The sequence below is a fragment of the Apaloderma vittatum genome, unplaced genomic scaffold (assembly GCF_000703405.1).
Source record: "Apaloderma vittatum isolate BGI_N311 unplaced genomic scaffold, ASM70340v1 scaffold10790, whole genome shotgun sequence".
NCBI lineage: Eukaryota > Metazoa > Chordata > Aves > Trogoniformes > Trogonidae > Apaloderma > Apaloderma vittatum.
Window position 1 is genome coordinate 23,172 of NW_009694005.1, and position 18,602 is coordinate 41,773.

At 40.8% G+C, this 18,602-nt stretch overlaps 1 protein-coding gene across 1 annotated transcript in view; it reads right to left on the reverse strand.

The window, feature by feature from the left end:
- Positions 1 to 1,006: 1,006 nt before the first annotated feature.
- The window catches only part of MET (MET proto-oncogene, receptor tyrosine kinase), a gene marked incomplete at its 5' end in the record, with an annotated part of 55,531 nt that continues 37,935 nt past the window's right edge, over positions 1,007 to 18,602 (reverse strand). Inside the window, 10 exons of the mRNA XM_009865899.1 lie at positions 1,007 to 1,252; positions 1,387 to 1,523; positions 2,438 to 2,603; positions 5,150 to 5,259; positions 6,834 to 7,015; positions 7,591 to 7,671; positions 10,468 to 10,698; positions 13,102 to 13,242; positions 14,017 to 14,173; positions 16,179 to 16,325. Coding sequence (XP_009864201.1) covers positions 1,042 to 1,252; positions 1,387 to 1,523; positions 2,438 to 2,603; positions 5,150 to 5,259; positions 6,834 to 7,015; positions 7,591 to 7,671; positions 10,468 to 10,698; positions 13,102 to 13,242; positions 14,017 to 14,173; positions 16,179 to 16,325 — 1,563 coding nt within the window. The remainder of the gene's footprint in view (positions 1,253 to 1,386; positions 1,524 to 2,437; positions 2,604 to 5,149; positions 5,260 to 6,833; positions 7,016 to 7,590; positions 7,672 to 10,467; positions 10,699 to 13,101; positions 13,243 to 14,016; positions 14,174 to 16,178; positions 16,326 to 18,602) is intronic.

The following is an 18,602-nucleotide window of genomic DNA, read 5'->3' on the forward strand; positions in this document are numbered from 1 at the left end:
TTAGGTCAGGGCTGGCTGCAACGCCTCCGCTCTTTACTCACCTTCGGCGGCAGCTCCACCCAAGGATAGGTGGCAGAGCTTCAGCAACTAGCTGTGTGACTCACCAGACAGCAGCTCCGTAAAGCTGCCAGCCTGCCGGCCTCCTCTTCCTCTCTAGAAAAATGCTGCCCATATGACTACATCCCAGGGATTAATTTAATATGGGTGCTTACAAGTTTTTATTCTCACACAGTGGTTAATTCGTTACTGAGAGAAGTGGAGGCTTTGCATTTTTTCAGCGAGAGATCTGTCGATATAGGCTGTTTTACTCAAGCAAGTGGTTGAATCTTGGAATAAAGTTGACACTAGGAATGCTTTAAGCTAGATGATTTTCCCTTCATTTTATGTACCGTCTGACTACACCAGAGGACTGGCAAGGCTGACATACTTATTTTACTGCACACTACTTTTTGATGTTGACTTCTGTTAAGACATTTACCATGAGGCTGGCTCTCTTGGCTGCCTATGTTCTAAGAAACCTTGTTGATGTAGTGCAAAAAAAATACAAAGTTTGGACTGTGCGGGAGGAAAATACATTTTAAACTCTTGTGACTCTCATTGTTTGTCTTAGCCTTTTGTGTGAAAACCGCTTCTGCACTGCTCATTATCCTAAAGTACATGCAACAGTAATAGTCCTTCCAGCCGTACTGATTGGTATTCTACATTCTCCTTCATGCCATTCATGATGAATCTTTGTTCTTGGGTCTGAGCACACATTAATGAGAGCTAGTGGGAACTAGCCCGGATGGTAGCATACAACGTCCCCATTTGGTAAACTGATGCAGTTGTCCAAATACTTGGAAATTACTGTGATGGTGTATAGAATCCCATAGCCTTAAACAATATGATATCATGTCTTTGTACTAGTGCAACTTGGGCAACAACATAAACATGTGCAACAGTGTTCTCACAAAGACTGGGCAGTAAAAACTAGTGGACAAAACGTTTTGCTTTTTGTTCAGATGACTAAGAATGGATTTTCCTCGATTTCAGACATACCCGTCATGTGTCAACATCCATGTCTGTGTTGTCCTGTGATGATAAAAGAGAAGGATAGGGAGCAACGCACTTCACGTTGACATAAGTAGCATTCACATGAACGTAGTGTTCCCCAATAAAAGTGGAGAAGATTGTTGATATTTTTGAAACAAGTTCAGAAAAGGCTGGACGCATCTCAGGTTTTGGGTGCCAGCACTTCAGCATGACTTCATACCTGCCATTCAAATAAAAGAAGTGTTCAGTTATGAAATCATGTTAAAACAAAAATCTCTTTCCTCCCCCAGTCTCGCTTACTATGATACCAGAATCTGCAGCATTTGCAGAAGACTTTGCAAACTATTTACTTACAGTGGGTCAGGGCAGTATTCAGGTTGTAGCAGCCTTCTTCCTTGTAATAAGTAAACAGTTATATCAAAAGAATTCACATCAGGATAAGGTGGTGCCCCTCTTGTCATAAGTTCCCATAACAGCACACCAAAGGACCACTAAGAAATCAAAGAAATAAATAATAAGTTATAGGGTTGGAGGGCTTTACATTTTAGTTTTAGAAGATGGTTTGACAGATTTAAGCATTCAAATGCATGCATTTTCCCTTTGAAAAGTTATTTTACTGCCTTCAGGTTTCTTTTAAGTGGGCTAATAAATGCTGTAGGAACCTGAGGAGCCACTTAAATTAGAGCCAGAGAAACTCAACTAAGTAAATGAAAAAAAAAGAAGAAAAAAAAAGCCTATAGGCCTGCTACTTAGCTGGTATAAATTGGCAGACCTCTTTTGAGGTTAATGGAGCTCTGCCAATTTACATGAGCTGATGATCTGACTAACCCTGTGTAAATACATACTGAAGAGAATATACGTGGTGCAAATTCTATGCATCACAGGCTAATTTGAATCTGGATTGAAAGGGGAGCTAAAATACAAAGTGATCCAGCCAAGTAATGACTTCATCTCATAATTTTGTCTTCATAAATGGCCAGGTAATACTTGAGACTGCTGTAGGCAGTAAGTAAGTATTTATACAGCAAATAAAGTCTTTTTGAGAACTATTACATTTTATGAGTCTCAAAGTTAACCTGTTCTGTCAAGCTTTGCAGAGCCCCTCCTACAGCAGGGCCTAGCTGTGACTTGGCTTCTTGGAATGTCCTTGGTCTCCCTTGGAGTGGGATTAAACTCATAATCTTTTTCTGAGCAATAACAGATATTCAGGTCAACAACTTGTTGCTTTGTGATTGGGACAAATACCCTTCCTGGATCTAGAAACAGTCTCTTACTCTTACGTGAACTAAAGTTAAATTCAAATACCAGTTTTGGGTTGGCGTTAGTCCATTAATTAAATACTACAGAGATGCCTCAAGCAATATAAGAGAAATTAATAGGTGATACAATTATGTTTGTACATTACCACGTCTGACTTTGTTGTGAACTTCTGAGTTTGTAAACTTTCTAAAGCCATCCATTTCACTGGCAGTTTAGCTCCTGTTTTATTGTGCACACTGTAGTATTCTTTATCATAGACATCTCTAGCAAGACCAAAATCAGCAACCTTGACAGTGAATTTTTCATCCAACCTAGAGAAATGACAAAAAGTATTATCTGCAACCGAGCAGGTGAGATTTACAGTGATGGTGGATTATAATGAGTGACTTGCATTTTTTAGACTGTGACTTTGGAAGGCAGTACTTTATCCTGGATCTATTAACTAATGTAGCAGTGAAACAAAAAGTGCAGCAAAGTACACTTGACACCCACTTAACACAGTGAATGAACTCAGGAAATTACTGACATTGTTTTGATAATATAATTTGAATTACAGTTCTTTTAAAACAATTGCTCTGTATAAAAAGATTTTTGCTAACAGCCTATACATCCTGATTGAGTGCTACATCATTTCTTCCACAGCTGTTTCTTCTTCTGTACCCTTAGAAACAACTCATTGTTATTTCCATGTCGAGGCATCACTTTTCTTATTCACTTTCAATTTTGGTAAGGAAGGACTGATCATTATCTCAGCAACTGCCCGTATATAACAGTGATGTAGTCGTGTAACTAAGGCTGTGTTTGGTGTCTGTGCTGGGAAAGAATGGTGGCATAAGGAAAGTTCTGCTGGAGTTACAGCTCAGCCACACCACATCTCCCTAGTTTTGCTCCTCCTAAGCTTGGTATTTGTCCTGATAAGCAGTATGACTGTCAGAAAACAGACAGAGCATGGGTGTTGGCATGCTTAAGCCTATCCTTCATACGTGTGCAGACCTGGACACAGCAAACACTTGCTTTTGGGCTTCTTTACAGAATCATACAGTCATAGAAAGGGTGAGGTTAGAAGGGACCTCTGAAGATCATTTACTTCACCACCCCCGCCCCCACTCAAAACAGGGTCAGCTACTGCAGGTTGCCCAGGACCGTGACCAGTTCGGTTTTGAGTATCTGCAAGGATGGAGACTCCACAACCTCCCTGGGCAACCTGTGCCAGTGTTCAGTCATCCTCAAAATAAAAGTGTTTCTTCCTATGTTTAAATGCAATTTTCTCTATTTCAGTTTTTGCCCACTGCCTCTTGGCCTGTCCCTGGGCACCACTATGAAGAATCTGGCTTCATCTTCTTTAATACACCATATCAGGTATTTATATACATGGATAAGATCCCCCTAAGCCTTCTTCAGGCTAAAGAATCCCATCCTGCTCAGCCTCTACATGTGGCATTTCTCTGTCTTGAATTTATGGAGCTTCTGTCTGGACAACTCTCCGGTTTGTTGAAGTCCCTCTGAATGGCACATGACCATCTACTGTATTTACTGATGCAATAACTAAACCAATACCAATGAAGGGAGTAGGAGGGAACTTTGATGGGTCGACAGGGTACAGTTTATTCCACAGCAGCTTTCTGCACCTCTTCCAGGGTAGTGGAAGAGGCAAGAGTCCATGGGCACTGTATTTACATCCTGGCCTCCTTCCTGATGGACATCACCATAGTGGGAAAGGCTGTGCTTCTGAGTGACAGGTTGCACATGGCCACTGGGCAATGTGGGTCTTCAGCCCTACATCTTCATCTCACGTGGCAGCAGCTCTCCAGGCTCTGAAGCACTGAGCCACGCAGAACTACAAAAGCAGTCACTCAGTTGGCAGTGTGAGATATCCTGATAGCTGTTCCCTGCTCACCCAAGGAACAGACAGTAGGCCACAGGCTACTGCTATTTGGACTTTGATTAGATGAAGCAGGACTGTAGTATTATTTTATCCAGTAACCCAATTCCTTTCTTCTTAGGAAACCTAAAGATCATGTTGCTTATGGCTTTTTTCCTCCCTTAAAAACAGCATCTGTAAGAAAACTTTCTTTTCCAGAGGCTGTTCAGATGCACGAGTGTGCACTCTTTGAAAAAAGAGTAAGAAATCTGATGTCACAGGTGAATAAGCTTTTTGCTGCTGCAGTTCCAAATTATGATGTGGTAAAAATAAACTCTAACATTTAATCCTGTACCTCATTAATTCACAGTATAGATGATGAATTGGCATAATAGTATTGGCAACGCCTTCATCAGTTTGTCTTTGTGTGAACTAAACTGGCTACCCAGACACTAGTGAGATTCTTTGCATGCCCTGATTTTTTAATGTTAATTTGTGTGCGCAACTGAGCCAAGGTAAGCCCATACTCATGTAATGAAAGATTACTGTCAAGAGGTCTCGCTGGTATTTCTTTGTGTTCCTGTTTTTCTCACAAAGTTCCCCTGAGTTCCTCTCCCTCCTGCTAGGTGCGGCAGTGGAGACGTGCTGCTTCTGAAGAGGCTGGGTGGAAGCACAGCAAGTTGAGACAACAGCAGTTTAACTTCCCTTAGGAGATGCCTTTTAAACTCTCTAACCAGTGATTTTGAAAGGCTATGCTTTCACCTCAGCTTTTCTTATTTCCCACACTCAAAAAAAGCTTATGTGAAAGAAGTGAGCCCTTAGCAAGCCCAACAGCTCATCAGTATGCAAGACAAACATCAGTACAATTAGGGAACAATGAAAAAACATGCTATTTTGACTAAAAAAGCAGCATCCTGGAAAATTTCATTTATCTCATCTCACTGTCTTACACAGAAGAGTGTGATAACGTGGCTGGAATTCAATGTTTGTACTTACATACAGTTTCTTGCTGCCAAGTCTCTATGAACAAACTTTTTGCTTGCAAGGTATTTCATCCCTTTTGCAACCTGAAGGCCAAATCCAATTAAATCTTTTACTGTTGGGTTCTGTAAAATAAAAACATTTGTGATACAGCGAATGCAGAAGCCCAAGGAGCAAAATATTTTTTGTTGTGACTCTCAGTTTTTGACACACCTATCATGCCACCAGAATGATCAAGACAGGCTGGTGCTTGTAGTAAAGCTGGCATAAGTTTACGTCAAGTTCTTACCACCAGTGAGGAAACACACTTTAAGAAATCAAAAAAACTGACACACTCCAGAAGACTCCACGAGTTTGCATAAGCAGAAGCAGCATGATCTGCACTGGGAAGTGGAACAATATTCTGAAACCTTAACAGCACAGCTGATACACAAAATTCAGATTTGTGAGCTTAGAGTAATAGCATGTAATTTAGTAGTAGGTACTAACTATGAACTTGGAGCTCATCAGCTGGAAATGACCAAGAAAAGGAAGAGTCCTATTTGGGGAAAAATAAGTGGAAGCTTATTTACCAGTATGATGGCATGGAAAATGCAAATGAGACCTTCGTGGTTATCAGAAGATTTTCTGCAAAGATAGGTAACTCTTTCTGCTGGTCTACAAGGTGAGACCTTACTGAAAATGTTAAATATCAAAAAAGTATAAACATAAATTTGTAATTCTTTTATCTAATAGTATGAATTGTTATGTAATAGTAAGGTCCCATAGTTGTTGGGATTTTTTTGTGTGGTTGACATTGCTCCATATCATTTTCCTCTATCGAACAATCCCGTTTCAACTGTGATGATCATTATTCTATTTCAGGAAGGACCACAACACCATTCACAGACAAGGGTCCTGGTGCTCATAGACTGGAAGAAGCTTAAAAGCGAAAAGATGCCTACTGCAGAAAGCTTAACTCCCCAAGAATTTTTTAAATTGTACTGGCTACTGTCGATTGCCATAGATACAGGGGCAAAATCCTGTTGTCTCAGAAGTCACTTTATACTGTCCTAGCCCTGTGAAATGGGTGAAATACCACAGTACTGAGTACGCTACCTGAGGGCAAGACTTGGGGTCTCATACTGGAGAGAAAACAGTGAGAAAGGTTTGAGAAATCTGAAGTCTTTCAATGGGAACAGGGAAAATTTCTGAAAATAGAATACTCACAGATTGTGTAACAATTACTGTTTTTCTTTCTTATGGTAAGAAGAAAAAATTTTGATAATAACAGGATTGTGACACTAGCTGGACATGAAGATTCCTTACCTAGGAGTTGAAAGAGCAGATGGTGACGACTGGCACAGCTGTGCTGAAGTCAACAGAGATATGCCAGTTTAAACCAGCAGATGGTTGGGCCCCTCGACTTAGATCTCATAAACACATTTGTTTATAAAGAGGCTTATGGATGGGAAATGAGAAATACTTATTGCTGATAATTTCTGGGAAACATTCTAGAGAGGAATTTGAGGGGGAAGGGAAGGAGTGGCAGTGCTGTGGTCAGGCTCGGTGCCAGCCTGAGCAAGTGCTAAAGGTTAAGGTGTAGCAAGAGCAGCAAGTTATAGACATAATGTAATTATCACAGCTTTTAACGTGTGGTGTTGGAGCAGGGCGTGGCTAGACTTGCATTACCGTTCGGTAGACCTCACCATGTACTTACATGAGTCTCATTCCTAATGAAGTTTCGAAGATCTCCGTGTTTCATGTATGGAAGAACGACTAAGGGGGAACCTTCGTTGGGCAAACAGATCCCCAGGAGCGACAGAACATTGGGATGAGTGAAATCTTTCATGATTATTCCTTCTTTCAGAAACTGAGCTACTTCTTCCAGGTCTGTAATCCCTGAGAAATCCAGTAATAAAATGAGTTAATTAATGAAACCCAAAGAAACTACAGTTCATTTCCGTAGAGAGTGTCATTGCACAACAAAGTGATAATGAGAAGCTACAAACATACATGCTCCCCACCTCCCACATTACAGCTAGGTTATGCACATCAGCTTTCTTACAACAACCAAATACAGTTTGTTGGTGATTTTAATTCCGTTTTTCCTTTTCTTATCATGAACTATTTAGAATTGAATAACAGCATTTGAGTAAAGTCTTTAATAAATGTTGTTATAGTCTATTCCTGTTTGTCCAGCAGGTTTGCCCACTCTTCAGCAATTTAATTTCCAAACCCGAATCTTCAGTAGTCAGTAGCATAAAAAATGACATCGCCTATCTCTCATTTTCCTATGTCTTTTTCACCAATGCCTCATGGTAATCTGAAGTCACCGGAATTTCTGCAGACATAAATACGATCCAGCTGCAACTAAGAATCTTTATTTGTGAAAGTACACTTCACTGTAATTAATTAGTTCACCCTGGTTATCTTTGGAATTATAGTAATGTCTCACTATTAAACACGTAACTCACTATTCAGTGACTTCACAGCACAATGAATTTTCCTGCCATCATTATCCAGCAATGTCCCATGGTACACACACCCAAAATGTCCTGTGTAAAAAAATGAGAAAGATTAGCTTTAATAAGTAAAATTAGCTTTCTGGTATTTTCCACTGGGTGGCAATTATGCCTTAAGAAAGTGATCACACTTCATTTATGTTCAATTCCCAACCCTTGTAATGTATACTTCATAACTAACACATAAAACTACCATTACATAAAACCACCATTACATAAAATGAAAACTCTGTTTGCAGAGTAATTGATATTTCTTGACCTAGATGGAGTGTATAAATAATGACAAGGCTGGCGCCACAACTGCTTCATGTTCTTGTAATGACTGCGCACACAAAAAAGCCAAGTCAGCCCGTTCCCATCATACTCTTCTGTGAGATACATGTCAAAGGATGGCACTGGAAGGCACTGGAAGGCACAAGGGAGCAGTTGAGTGATGACATGACCACTGGGTCAGAAGTTCCCAGTAGTCTTCATGCCCATGCAGAGTGGCCCACTGGATTGTTTAGCCTTGATGCATCTTCAGTGGAAAGCTTCATAAGGACAGTCACTGCGGGCTTAGACCCTCAGGTCTTCCTATTCCACGGAAAATGTTGAGCGTTACAAGTGGTGTGTTGGCCATGAACAGTTTGGGAGTTGCTCTACTCACCACAGACTGACCATGTCACTCTGGGCTCTGCTATGGCCTGGTTCTGAGTGTGAAATGCCACTAAAAGATGATGAGCAAAAGTTGCCTTCTTTCTCATGGTCTAAGCAGTGGAACAAACTGGCAGGCTTAGAAAGTTCTTAGAAGAATCATAGAATCATAGAATGGCCTAGGCTGGAAGGGACCTTATTGATCATCTAATCCAACCTCGCTGTCATGGGCAGGGACGCCTCTCAACTAGATCAGGCTACTCAAGGCTCCGTCCAACTTGGCCTTGAACACCTCCAGGGAGGGGGCATCCACAACATCTCTGGGCAATTTATTCCAAAGTCTTGCCACCCTCGTGGAGAAGAATTTCTTCCTAAGAGCTCATCTAAATCTATTCTCCTTTAACTTAAACCCATTCCCCCTTGTACTATCAGTGGACACTCTTGTAAAAAGTCCCTCCCCAGCCTTCCTGTAGGTTCCCTTCAGGTATTGGAAGGCAGCTATTAGGTGCCCCCGAAGTCTTCTCTTTTCCACACTGAACAATCCCAGCTCCCGCAGCCTGTCCTCGTAGCAGAGGTGGTCCAAAGAAGAATTCATAGAAATTCTTCCTGATCCTGTGCTTTCCTGCTAAGCAAATGGGGTAGTCTATGGAAACCTACTATGCGGAAACCTACTATGAGAAGTCAGGTTGACACGTTTGGGAAACAGAGAGCTTTGAGCTCCAGGCATGTGCATTAATTTATCCAAATCAAATGTACTGGTAATAGTGGCTTTCCTTCACAGATTTACTATTTACTTTTAAAATACTAGTATTTGCAGTTAGAAAGCAAAATAGCTTTTTTGTCAAGTGTGAGTTCTGCAGAGAACAAGACTATCTGATTAATTCTGCTAGATTCCAGTCATAAGCACTGGTCAGAGCCCAGTTGGCTTTGCTTTTGGCTTGGGGTAAAATTAATACAAAGTTTGTTTTACAAAAGCAACTAAAATCCCATCAGACCACAGATTGTCTGGAGCCTGGGCACAAATCCTAAAGCCTGATGGGTGTGTCTAAAATATTTTGGGGTTTGGCCCATTTGTAGCTATGGAGGAGAAAATTAAAAATGGTTAATTATATTGGTCTCATTCCTGATATTTTTCAACACTTAAAAAATGGGAAATCACTTGGACTTTTCTGAAACAAAACAGAAAAGGCCCACCCTTGCTTTGGGGATGATGAACTGTAACACATGGAAGGGAAACACACTTACTGTTTGATTTGTGGCTATTTTGCTGCAGAACAGGCATTAGGAATATAATTTATAGCCAAATTTTTGGTCAGTATTCTGATACTCAACAAGAGACCTCTCATGAACAATCTGTAGAAGCGCTGAAAATCCAGGTTCTACTTGGGTTACTAATAGGTACTCAGTAGTACAGAGTTTAACAAATGCCTCTAAGAGAAATACTGGCTTAGGCTATGAAAGAAGGAGAGAACCCGCTTATGGAGATGTAGAGGAATAGGAGTGATGGGAGAAAATCAGAAAAATAGAGGACTTGCTATATCAGGCACAAAAATAACGGGAAGTGAATCAGGAGCTACGCATTACTGCAGCTGGGATGAGAGAGGAATGAGGGGGAATGGAGAACCTTCGGCTGGAGGAAACAAACACCAAATTCCTCAGAGCTGAGGGAAATGTGTGGAGGGAAAAGGGGTTTGTGCATTTCACCTGGCCCATGGGGACTTTTACTGGCTGCACTAGTGACTGCAGGAGTTTTCTGTGTTGTGTAGCAATCCTGTCAGCTCTTAGGCTCCAAGTTTAAGGTTGCTGGTGCTCCCGCCTCAGCATCCTCTGTCTCACTCCTGCTCCGCTGCCTCACGGATGAGAAGCCCAGGACAAGCTTTTCTGTAGCTGCCTGAAAAAGGGTGAGTGAGGGAGCTGAGGGGGAGCCAGCAAGTCTCTGAGTTCAAAGGAGCCCCATTAATTGGCAGACTCCTTCCTCCCTCTGGTGGTCTTCTCCAACTGATCAAATGCACAACCCTTCATCTGACTTCAGAGGAGAGCCCCTTTGTTCCCTGCTTGATTCGGAGCATGGGATGCAGCGCTGTAACAGGTAAAAAGCTTGAAAAGCCTCCATGTAGACACCATCTACAGAATAGTTTATAATGAATGGATGCACAGAAAGAAGAGCAGTTTGTGAGGCAAGAGCACAGTACCCACCTCTTCCTATTACTTCGCTGAAGTGCACGATTAGGCTGTCAGCACCAATAACCACATGCTGCACTTCTTTAACCAGATCGGGATTTAAGGCACTGATGTCAATGTGGACATTAGTTTGGAGAAGTGGGCTGGCTAAATCTGAGTCTCCGCTAGACAGAATTGGGGAGAGGTCAGAGTGAGGATACTGGGCAGGTCTGCATGATCCATTCTGAGACATGCTTGGAAACTGATCTGCAAGATGAACAGAAACTGTTACAATCCTTTCAAAATTCTCCTTGGAAAACAGAGAGTTTTATTTCATTGGTAAGCAAGGTTTGAGTTTATCAGTTTGGAAGTGGCTTGGCTTTGCAGGAGTTTTGGTCACAAAGGGAAAATGAAAATATGCATTGCTAATCTGCCAAACTCCAGGAAAACCATGTCACTAGAAACTTATGCTTGTCTCAGCTCTGCTTTTATGAAAGCAAATGGCAAAACTTCCACTCTTCTGAGGGGATGGAATGAAGCCTTGTCACTTCTTGCCAAGGGAAGGTTACAGCGTTTCTAGTAATTGGGAGTAACAAGAGTAAAATGGAAAAATGACACCAATATGGGAGGAGGAAGTAATGAACAATTAAAAACATGAAACCTTTTATTATTGTCATGTTCTAATTTGGTAGAGAACTTTACATTTCATGAAGGTTTCCAAACTGCTGGTGACTAGCTATATTTATCCAATGGTAAATATTCAACCAGGGAAATGCCTAGAGGTGATTCATATCCTGTAACTGCCGAAGATAATAAAGTTGGTGCTACTCATGAAAATAACATGAGCCAGCTGATTTAAAATAGCAGAAATTAAAATGTTTCAGTCAAGCAAGGAGCATTTATTTCAGAAAATTATTTTCATCCACAACATGCTGCTCAGGTATTTTAAATTGCTTTTGTTTAAAAGATTTTCTTTTTCCTAGTATTTTATGTAATAGAATCAAAGAACTAAGTTTAATTTACATTAATTTCAGTTCGGAATGATTCCAGTGGAGTCAATGAGCAGAATCTAGCCCAGGGTCAAAAAGTAAAAAAGGGAATGAATTTAACAAGAGAAATTATGAGATACTGTATCACAAAGAGTAGAAGATGCTGTACAGACATGCTCTATATATTTACGTATAAAACTTGGACAATTTTCATATAGTGCTATTTTCACTCTAGGTCCTGAGAAAAACTCAGTGATGCTCTATCTAGAAGCAAAACTACAAATGCTTACATTTATGTCACCAAGGGCAAATAATTTAATCACCATGGTAAAATACTTTAACTGTGGCTGCAAAATAATTTTTACAGCTGTTACAGGTGAGTCTGCATGTTTTCTATGTTCCTGTCATTTTATCATTTGACGGTAATCAAGGTAAACAGTCCTACATGAACATCAAGTGAATGCATCTCCTTCTTGGGTGCTCTCCCTGCTGCACTTTGCCAGTGCATGGTGGCCCCAAGACCACCGCAGATTTATCTTCCACCAAGGACCTTTGCATAGTTTTGTCTCGTGTACCACTTTCTCTTCTAACCAGAAGCACAGGCTTTCCTTTTCCTTTGGGAACCTTCCAATCAAGCAACTTCCTGTGCGAGCTGGTGGCAGCAATTAAAGAATCATAAAGGAAGCTCGGGATGGGCCTGGCTCTCAGACAGCTCCACGATGGGGGATTACAAAGGTGGAATAAGGATTTGGAGTGATTTCTATTGAATTGTATACCGCAGCGTCTGAAATAGTACCAGACTGTGTCTGTAACAAGACTAACAAATATCTGTGATATCTCAAATATCATAATATGGTAACTTGTAATATTTACAGACTCTTCAGCGGTAATCACAGAACACGGTTTTCACGTGTTTTAAAAGACATATTCAGCCTACGGTGGAATGATAAGCACAGCAGAGTGCTCTTCTGGAGAACACCCATTCTAAAATGGTGTTATAAGGCAAAAAAGGTATTAAGCATAGGGTTATTCTTCCCTCATGCCCACAGGCCTGGAAACAAACAGTGTGTTTTCTGAGAGCGGCAGCTCAGTACACACTGACCTCCATTCAGTTTGTCAGTTTTCACATCCTTTTATCTTAAATTTTAAAATCAACATTTCTGTCCCATTTTACAGGAGGGGTATGAACAGACAAAAGAGTTTCAGTTTGCAAAACTCCATGTCCCATGTGGGCCTGACAGAGCTGCTTTATAGTGACTGTATGAAGTCGCTGAGATGCACTAAACCTACAGCTGCCCAATTCTATCCTTAAAATCACTTTTTTCAGAGTGGATTTGTGCATGGTGTGATGGACCTCATAATAACACAAAATCGTTATATCCACTAACTCCTAATAAATTGCAGAGCATAATTACAAAGAGCTTTTACTAAGAGTATTTTATGTATTCTTCCAGCCTGAGTAAAAGTAAAAATCCTCTGCACCTTAATCTTGGGAAGCACCTGTGAAGCTCAGTTCAAACAGCAAGCCTGTGAACACGTGAAAGCCCCAAACACTGCAGACAGTGACAAACTAGATGAGAAACTGAAATTAAGACATCAATCAAAATAGCTATCATCTGAAGACGCAGGAAGAGCAAGGTGCATTAAATATAATCCATAGAGATTTGTAACAGAGGCATACCTTCCAGAAAAGTTGATCTGTAGTCTACAGATTCGCTTGAAACCATTTCTGTTGTTGGACTTACACTCCTTGCGCTTACCAGCCTGTCCAGGTGAGGAGTGTGTACTCTGCCATCGTAGCGCACTAGGTCGCTTCCCAGATCTGAAATGGGAGGAGGAAGAACCATTGGAAAACTCTCATGTTCCCTGTGTACCGATGTTCATTCAGGTATTTAGTTCAGATGTTCTGCTCTGCTGGGAAGAGGGCTGGGTTGCTGCTGAGCCAGACGTGGATAAGACCTCAGCTTGAGCTATTTATACAGCACAAGTTAAAGCCCCACTCTTGGCCACACCAGAATATCCACCAAGTGAGCTTCTAAGCCTCTGGGGCCAGCTTCATGATCTGACTGTGATACCGTGCCAGAACAAGACCCGATTATACATTAGCTCCCCTCCTCCACCCGCCTTGCACAGTGTGGCAATGCCCACTGTAAGGAAACCCAGACCTGGGGGCCAGAGAGGAGGCACACTCTGACCAAGCTCCTGATTTGGGTGAACGGGAGACCAGGACACCACAGCGCTCTGTGTCCTGCACAACCTGGGTGACTACGAAGCAATTGGACGAAGCTGAAGTACTCGTGATTCCACGCTCGTCATTTATCCTTCCCCTCCTCCAAGTTTGACTGAAGAAAAGAGGTCAACAAGTTTTTCTAAGAGCTCGGAGTTCCCTCAAAACTCTTCTCCTGTAGGCATAGCGTGTCCCTTCACCCAGCTCAGGCAAGAGCCAAGGGCGGACATGCAACTACACATCAGACTTGATTGTGAAACCTCTGCTGACAGGTTATGGCAGGGCACTGCATGGCATTTAACAAAATGTCAACTTTTAAAATCTAAGATATAATAATGAAATTATTTAGTGGAATTGACTATGACGGACCTTTAATTTGTTTCTTCTTCCTTCTCCAGAGGAAAAACACCAAAAATATAAAAATTAATACTGATGTTGAAACAACTCCGGCAATTAGTCCTGTGAAATTCTGATCTTGCCGGATCAGCACTTTTCCAATAACCGTTGACAAAACTTCTTGCTTCCACTGAAAAAAAACAAAGAAAAAAAATAGCGTGATGATTCCAAAAGACAAGTAAAAAGTAGATTATTAGAACTAAAGTATGAGCTGATACGTCCCATATGTATTAAATCTTGATTTTGTGATGCTGTACTGCGATAAGACACTGGGAGTGGAGAAATTATTATACTGGTGTATGCAAAAGCAGATCTGCATTTTTATGATTCATTACATGCCTTGAAGAGCTCCGGTAGTGACACAGCTATGTATGGGCTACACCAGACACACAGCATGCACTCTGCATAACAGGGTCCCACTACTACCAGATGTTAATCCAAAATGCTAAATTCATACTTTTACCCAAATGGTGCACGGATATGTATGGGCCTATGGATATGTGGACTGAGAAGCACGTTAAAAAAAAATAATTGCCCAAATGTCTTTAATATGTGTCCTTCTGGCATAAATATGCTGCAACATCAAACTCTCTCTGTTGACAGCATGCCTGCGTTTCAGTTCCCAAGGTCACGTGAGCCTGTCCCTTGCCAGCTTCTAGCTTGTTGACAGTTTAAAGAAACAAAACAAAGCAAAGAAACAACCCCAAAAATCAACAACAAAACAAACACCAAGCAGCTAACAGGGAAAAACTGTTTTAGGTCACACGGCACTAGCTCAGTCAGTTGGAATGTATTTGGCCATCTTTTCTCCTCCTCCGGTGGAATTCATTCCTCTGGGTACTGTAATGATGGATTTGCCCGTCAAAAGAGCAAATTTTCTTCTTCGCTGGGCAGACTGCAATTTCTGAGGCTCCTTGCCAGTAAACAAGCAGAAACCTTATTTAACCCCTTTATGTTGTGTTCTTTTATACGTAAGAAATACATGTCACGCAAATCTGTTTCTTAGTGGTTAAGGAGGTATCACATAGTAGAACTGACTGAATGTAGCGGCAGTCCTGGCTGCATAAGTAAAAATATGAACAGAAATGCAAGGTGTGCACAACTATTATATGAAAGTAGGCATTTACAGATCTGGAAAACAGATACACTGAAAGGAGAGCTGCATCTAATTGTACAGTGCCATTACGGTACATTAAAAAAAGTGTACTTTTCAAAATAAATTAATATTAAAAAATAATATTTAATTCATTAATAAAGCAAATTAGTTATTACTGTTTACTTAGATTGTAGTAGCACAGAGGAATACCATTTGCAGCCCAGGATCGTATTGAGATGAACGCCATAAAGACATAGGAAAATAGATGGTCCCTGCACCAAAGAGCTTACATACACCCTGCTCCTAATTACACTTACATGACTGCCAAAGTTTCCACTGTTTTCAGTGAATAAGAGCCCATGATTAGCAAATTTCTTACTTTAAAAGTAATCTCATTCCACTGTGATTTTCCCTTTTTTATATAGTAAAAAAATACAAATATATTGGAAGATTTCTGTCTTATTCTATGAATCACTGGGTCAAAAAACTCTCTACAATTTAAACTTTCAGTAGCGCTCTGAATGACTCCAGTGAGGCAACCTTTAGAACAGCAGTGGAACTCAAACATTTCTTCTAAGTGTCTGCATCTTTTAAAAAGAATTTAAATGAAACTGTAAAAAGCAGGTCAAAAAAAATCTTTCAGGAGGGATCTGATCCTCCTGATTGCAGCAGAATTTTTTGCTGAAAAAGCGGCTCGTGAGCTCCAAAGCAAACCTACTCTGTTATAGCTTCTCACTCTTCCCCCTATGTTTCCTCTTGTGTTTCGATTAATAACTATCATTTTATTTCTGTGCTTATTTCAGGTCCTACTTCGTGCCTAAGGCTCCAGAAAGTCTCTGTGCAAACAGGTAATAACAACAATGATGATAACATTTTTTTAAAAATAGTCGATATTATTTGAATTGCCATCCCAAACAAACAGAGACAGAGATAACTCTGTAAACATAGGCTTAGGCTTAAAGTTGATCGGTTCAATAGTGACATTGGGGATGATAATAAAAATGGCATTAATATCTCACATGTGGTGTAGCTGCCTCACCTCTATCTTTAGCTCGCTGTTGGATTTCAGGAGATCGCTGGGAACGGTACACAGAATTGATTCTGACTGCAGGAGGAGGTTTTCGCAGCTTTTATTTCCAACTTTTAGCACTTCTCCTTTAACAGCTTCTGAATCAATATAATTTCCCTTGTAAAAAAAATCAATTTCATATTACATAACCATCTCATAAAAGTTAAAAAGCCCTTTTATTACCTTGGAAAATGTTTTTAATAGAAAAACAATTGAGAAATAAATGACTAATGCAAATTTACATTGCCCTGCCAATATGCATGTATCCTTTTTTTTTCACGTAAATGGGAGTTTACAGCTAAAATCCACTGTCAGCAATACATCTACAGCACATACAGACTTCTAAAAATGTAAATGTCCGAGGGATAGATCCTGCCGGTCCTGTTTAGATTTTTGCATAATTTGCACAAGAAAGGATGCATTATGTGACCCTGTTGTTTATACAAAACTAGCATTATATTATCCACACGCTAAAGGCATCTCAAACATTTTGTTTTGCGAGTGGTTATGGTAGCAGAAGTGAAGCTTTCAAAAAGAACTAATTAATTGTAATCATAAAAATCCACAAATCTGTTAAAATCACATTCCACAGACCCAAAAGGAACAAACCCTTGTAAAGATGACAGCCTGAAATGTGCACTCCCAACTCGGAAAACCTGCTTTCGCTTTGCAGACTTGGATGAAATATTATTCCTTCTGGTACTGTCACGGTATTGGCACAGTACTGTCCAGAGGCCAAGATCAGGATCTTCCCCCAGTATTTAAGAAGCTGCCCTCCCCCACATGCAGCCCATCTTACAATCGAAACCCAGGCATATTAAGCGGGATTAAAAGAGGAGAAGGGAAGATGGGGAGTAGTACTAACACAGGCTACTTATGTGGGCTGGATCTAGGAGTTTTCCATGAGAAGGAAGTCATCATTGCTGACACTGCTATGAGGCCTCCTATACTGGGAAAGAAACAAGAATCCCCCGAAAAACAAGAAGCCACATCTCAGGTAAATGCTTTTTAACTGCCTGCCAAAAAAGTCCGTTTTGCACTGTCTTCTGTGTACTTGGAGCCATTCTGTTCGGTGTTAATTAAGTAAATATTCAGTGGGCCAGGGAGCATGTGATTGATTGCTTATTAGGATGGAGATTTGCTGCAGACAGTGAGCCATCCATGTTCAAATCTTTCCTTTGAATGATGTACCTCAGAAGACTTGAATATGAGTCTTCCATCTTCAGGATAAATATATTAGCCTGCAGAGTGCAGGCGAGTGGCCTCTTTTTCTTCCACATCTTAAAATCTTTTTCTCCACCAAAACTGATACTTATCCAAAGGAAAAACAATCATACTCATACTTTGTAAGGTGGTCCTTAGCCAGCTGTAATGATGATAGTTGCTTTTACTTACTACCATTACCATTATATTACCATTAACATATAGTTTCAAATGTATTCACTATAATATCTCAAATTATTAAGAGTTTCAAGTAGTTTTGCTCTTTTAAGAACCATGGAATTTGCCTGTGATTTTCAGAAAAGGAGGCAACTGGCTCCTGCAAGAACCAAGGAACAATATTTCCTATTTAAAATGTCTATTACCCCCTTCTTGCTGACAAATGCCCTTGCACACAAGCTGGAGAAGCTCATTACTGGACTGAGTAGCTGTTGCAAACCAATCTGATGGATCAACTTCCTCACAACTTCAGAGAGATGGGAATAATTCGGGTGAAAGTCTAGAAGCATTAGAAGGACCACAAAACAAGGAGCGGAAATATTGTGACTGGTGTCAGAAGAGTTTTTGAGATTCCTAAGCAGAGTGTGTTGACTTGGGAAGAATGAGGAGCTACTGCAACTGTAGGGCTTCCACTTCAGCATGCTCAGAAGTGCCAGGATTTCCATACTGTACACTCTATTGGACTCGATATTGAGAAAGACATCACTTTTTGTGTGATGTGGAAGAAAACTGAAAATTGAGTGACCTATAAACATACAGGAGGAGTTACTTAAGACTGTCTCATAAAGGATGGATTCTAATGGCTTAGGAACAGAGCAGGCAATTTACCAAGTCTTGTCCTACTCTGAGTTTTAGGACAGATATGCCTAAGATCTCAGACGTGCTGTGTTACATGAAATGACAATTGCTCTACTTAATTCTCTAGTGAAAGCTTTATAAACAGACTTTAGTCACTTAGTGACCCATTCCTAGGCCTCCCCTGGAAGCATGCACAGAGTCCGCGCACTGGCTTGGTGCACAAGCACAATCACTGATCAGGCCAAACTGAACAGACTGAGGTAAGATGCTGTTTCTTTCCTTATTTTCACAGTTAGGACATAGCGGGCTGTCAGCAAGCCAGCCTGCAGGTCTGGGTCAGTGGCTTCTGGGGGAGGCAGCAAGTAGACTCTGTCC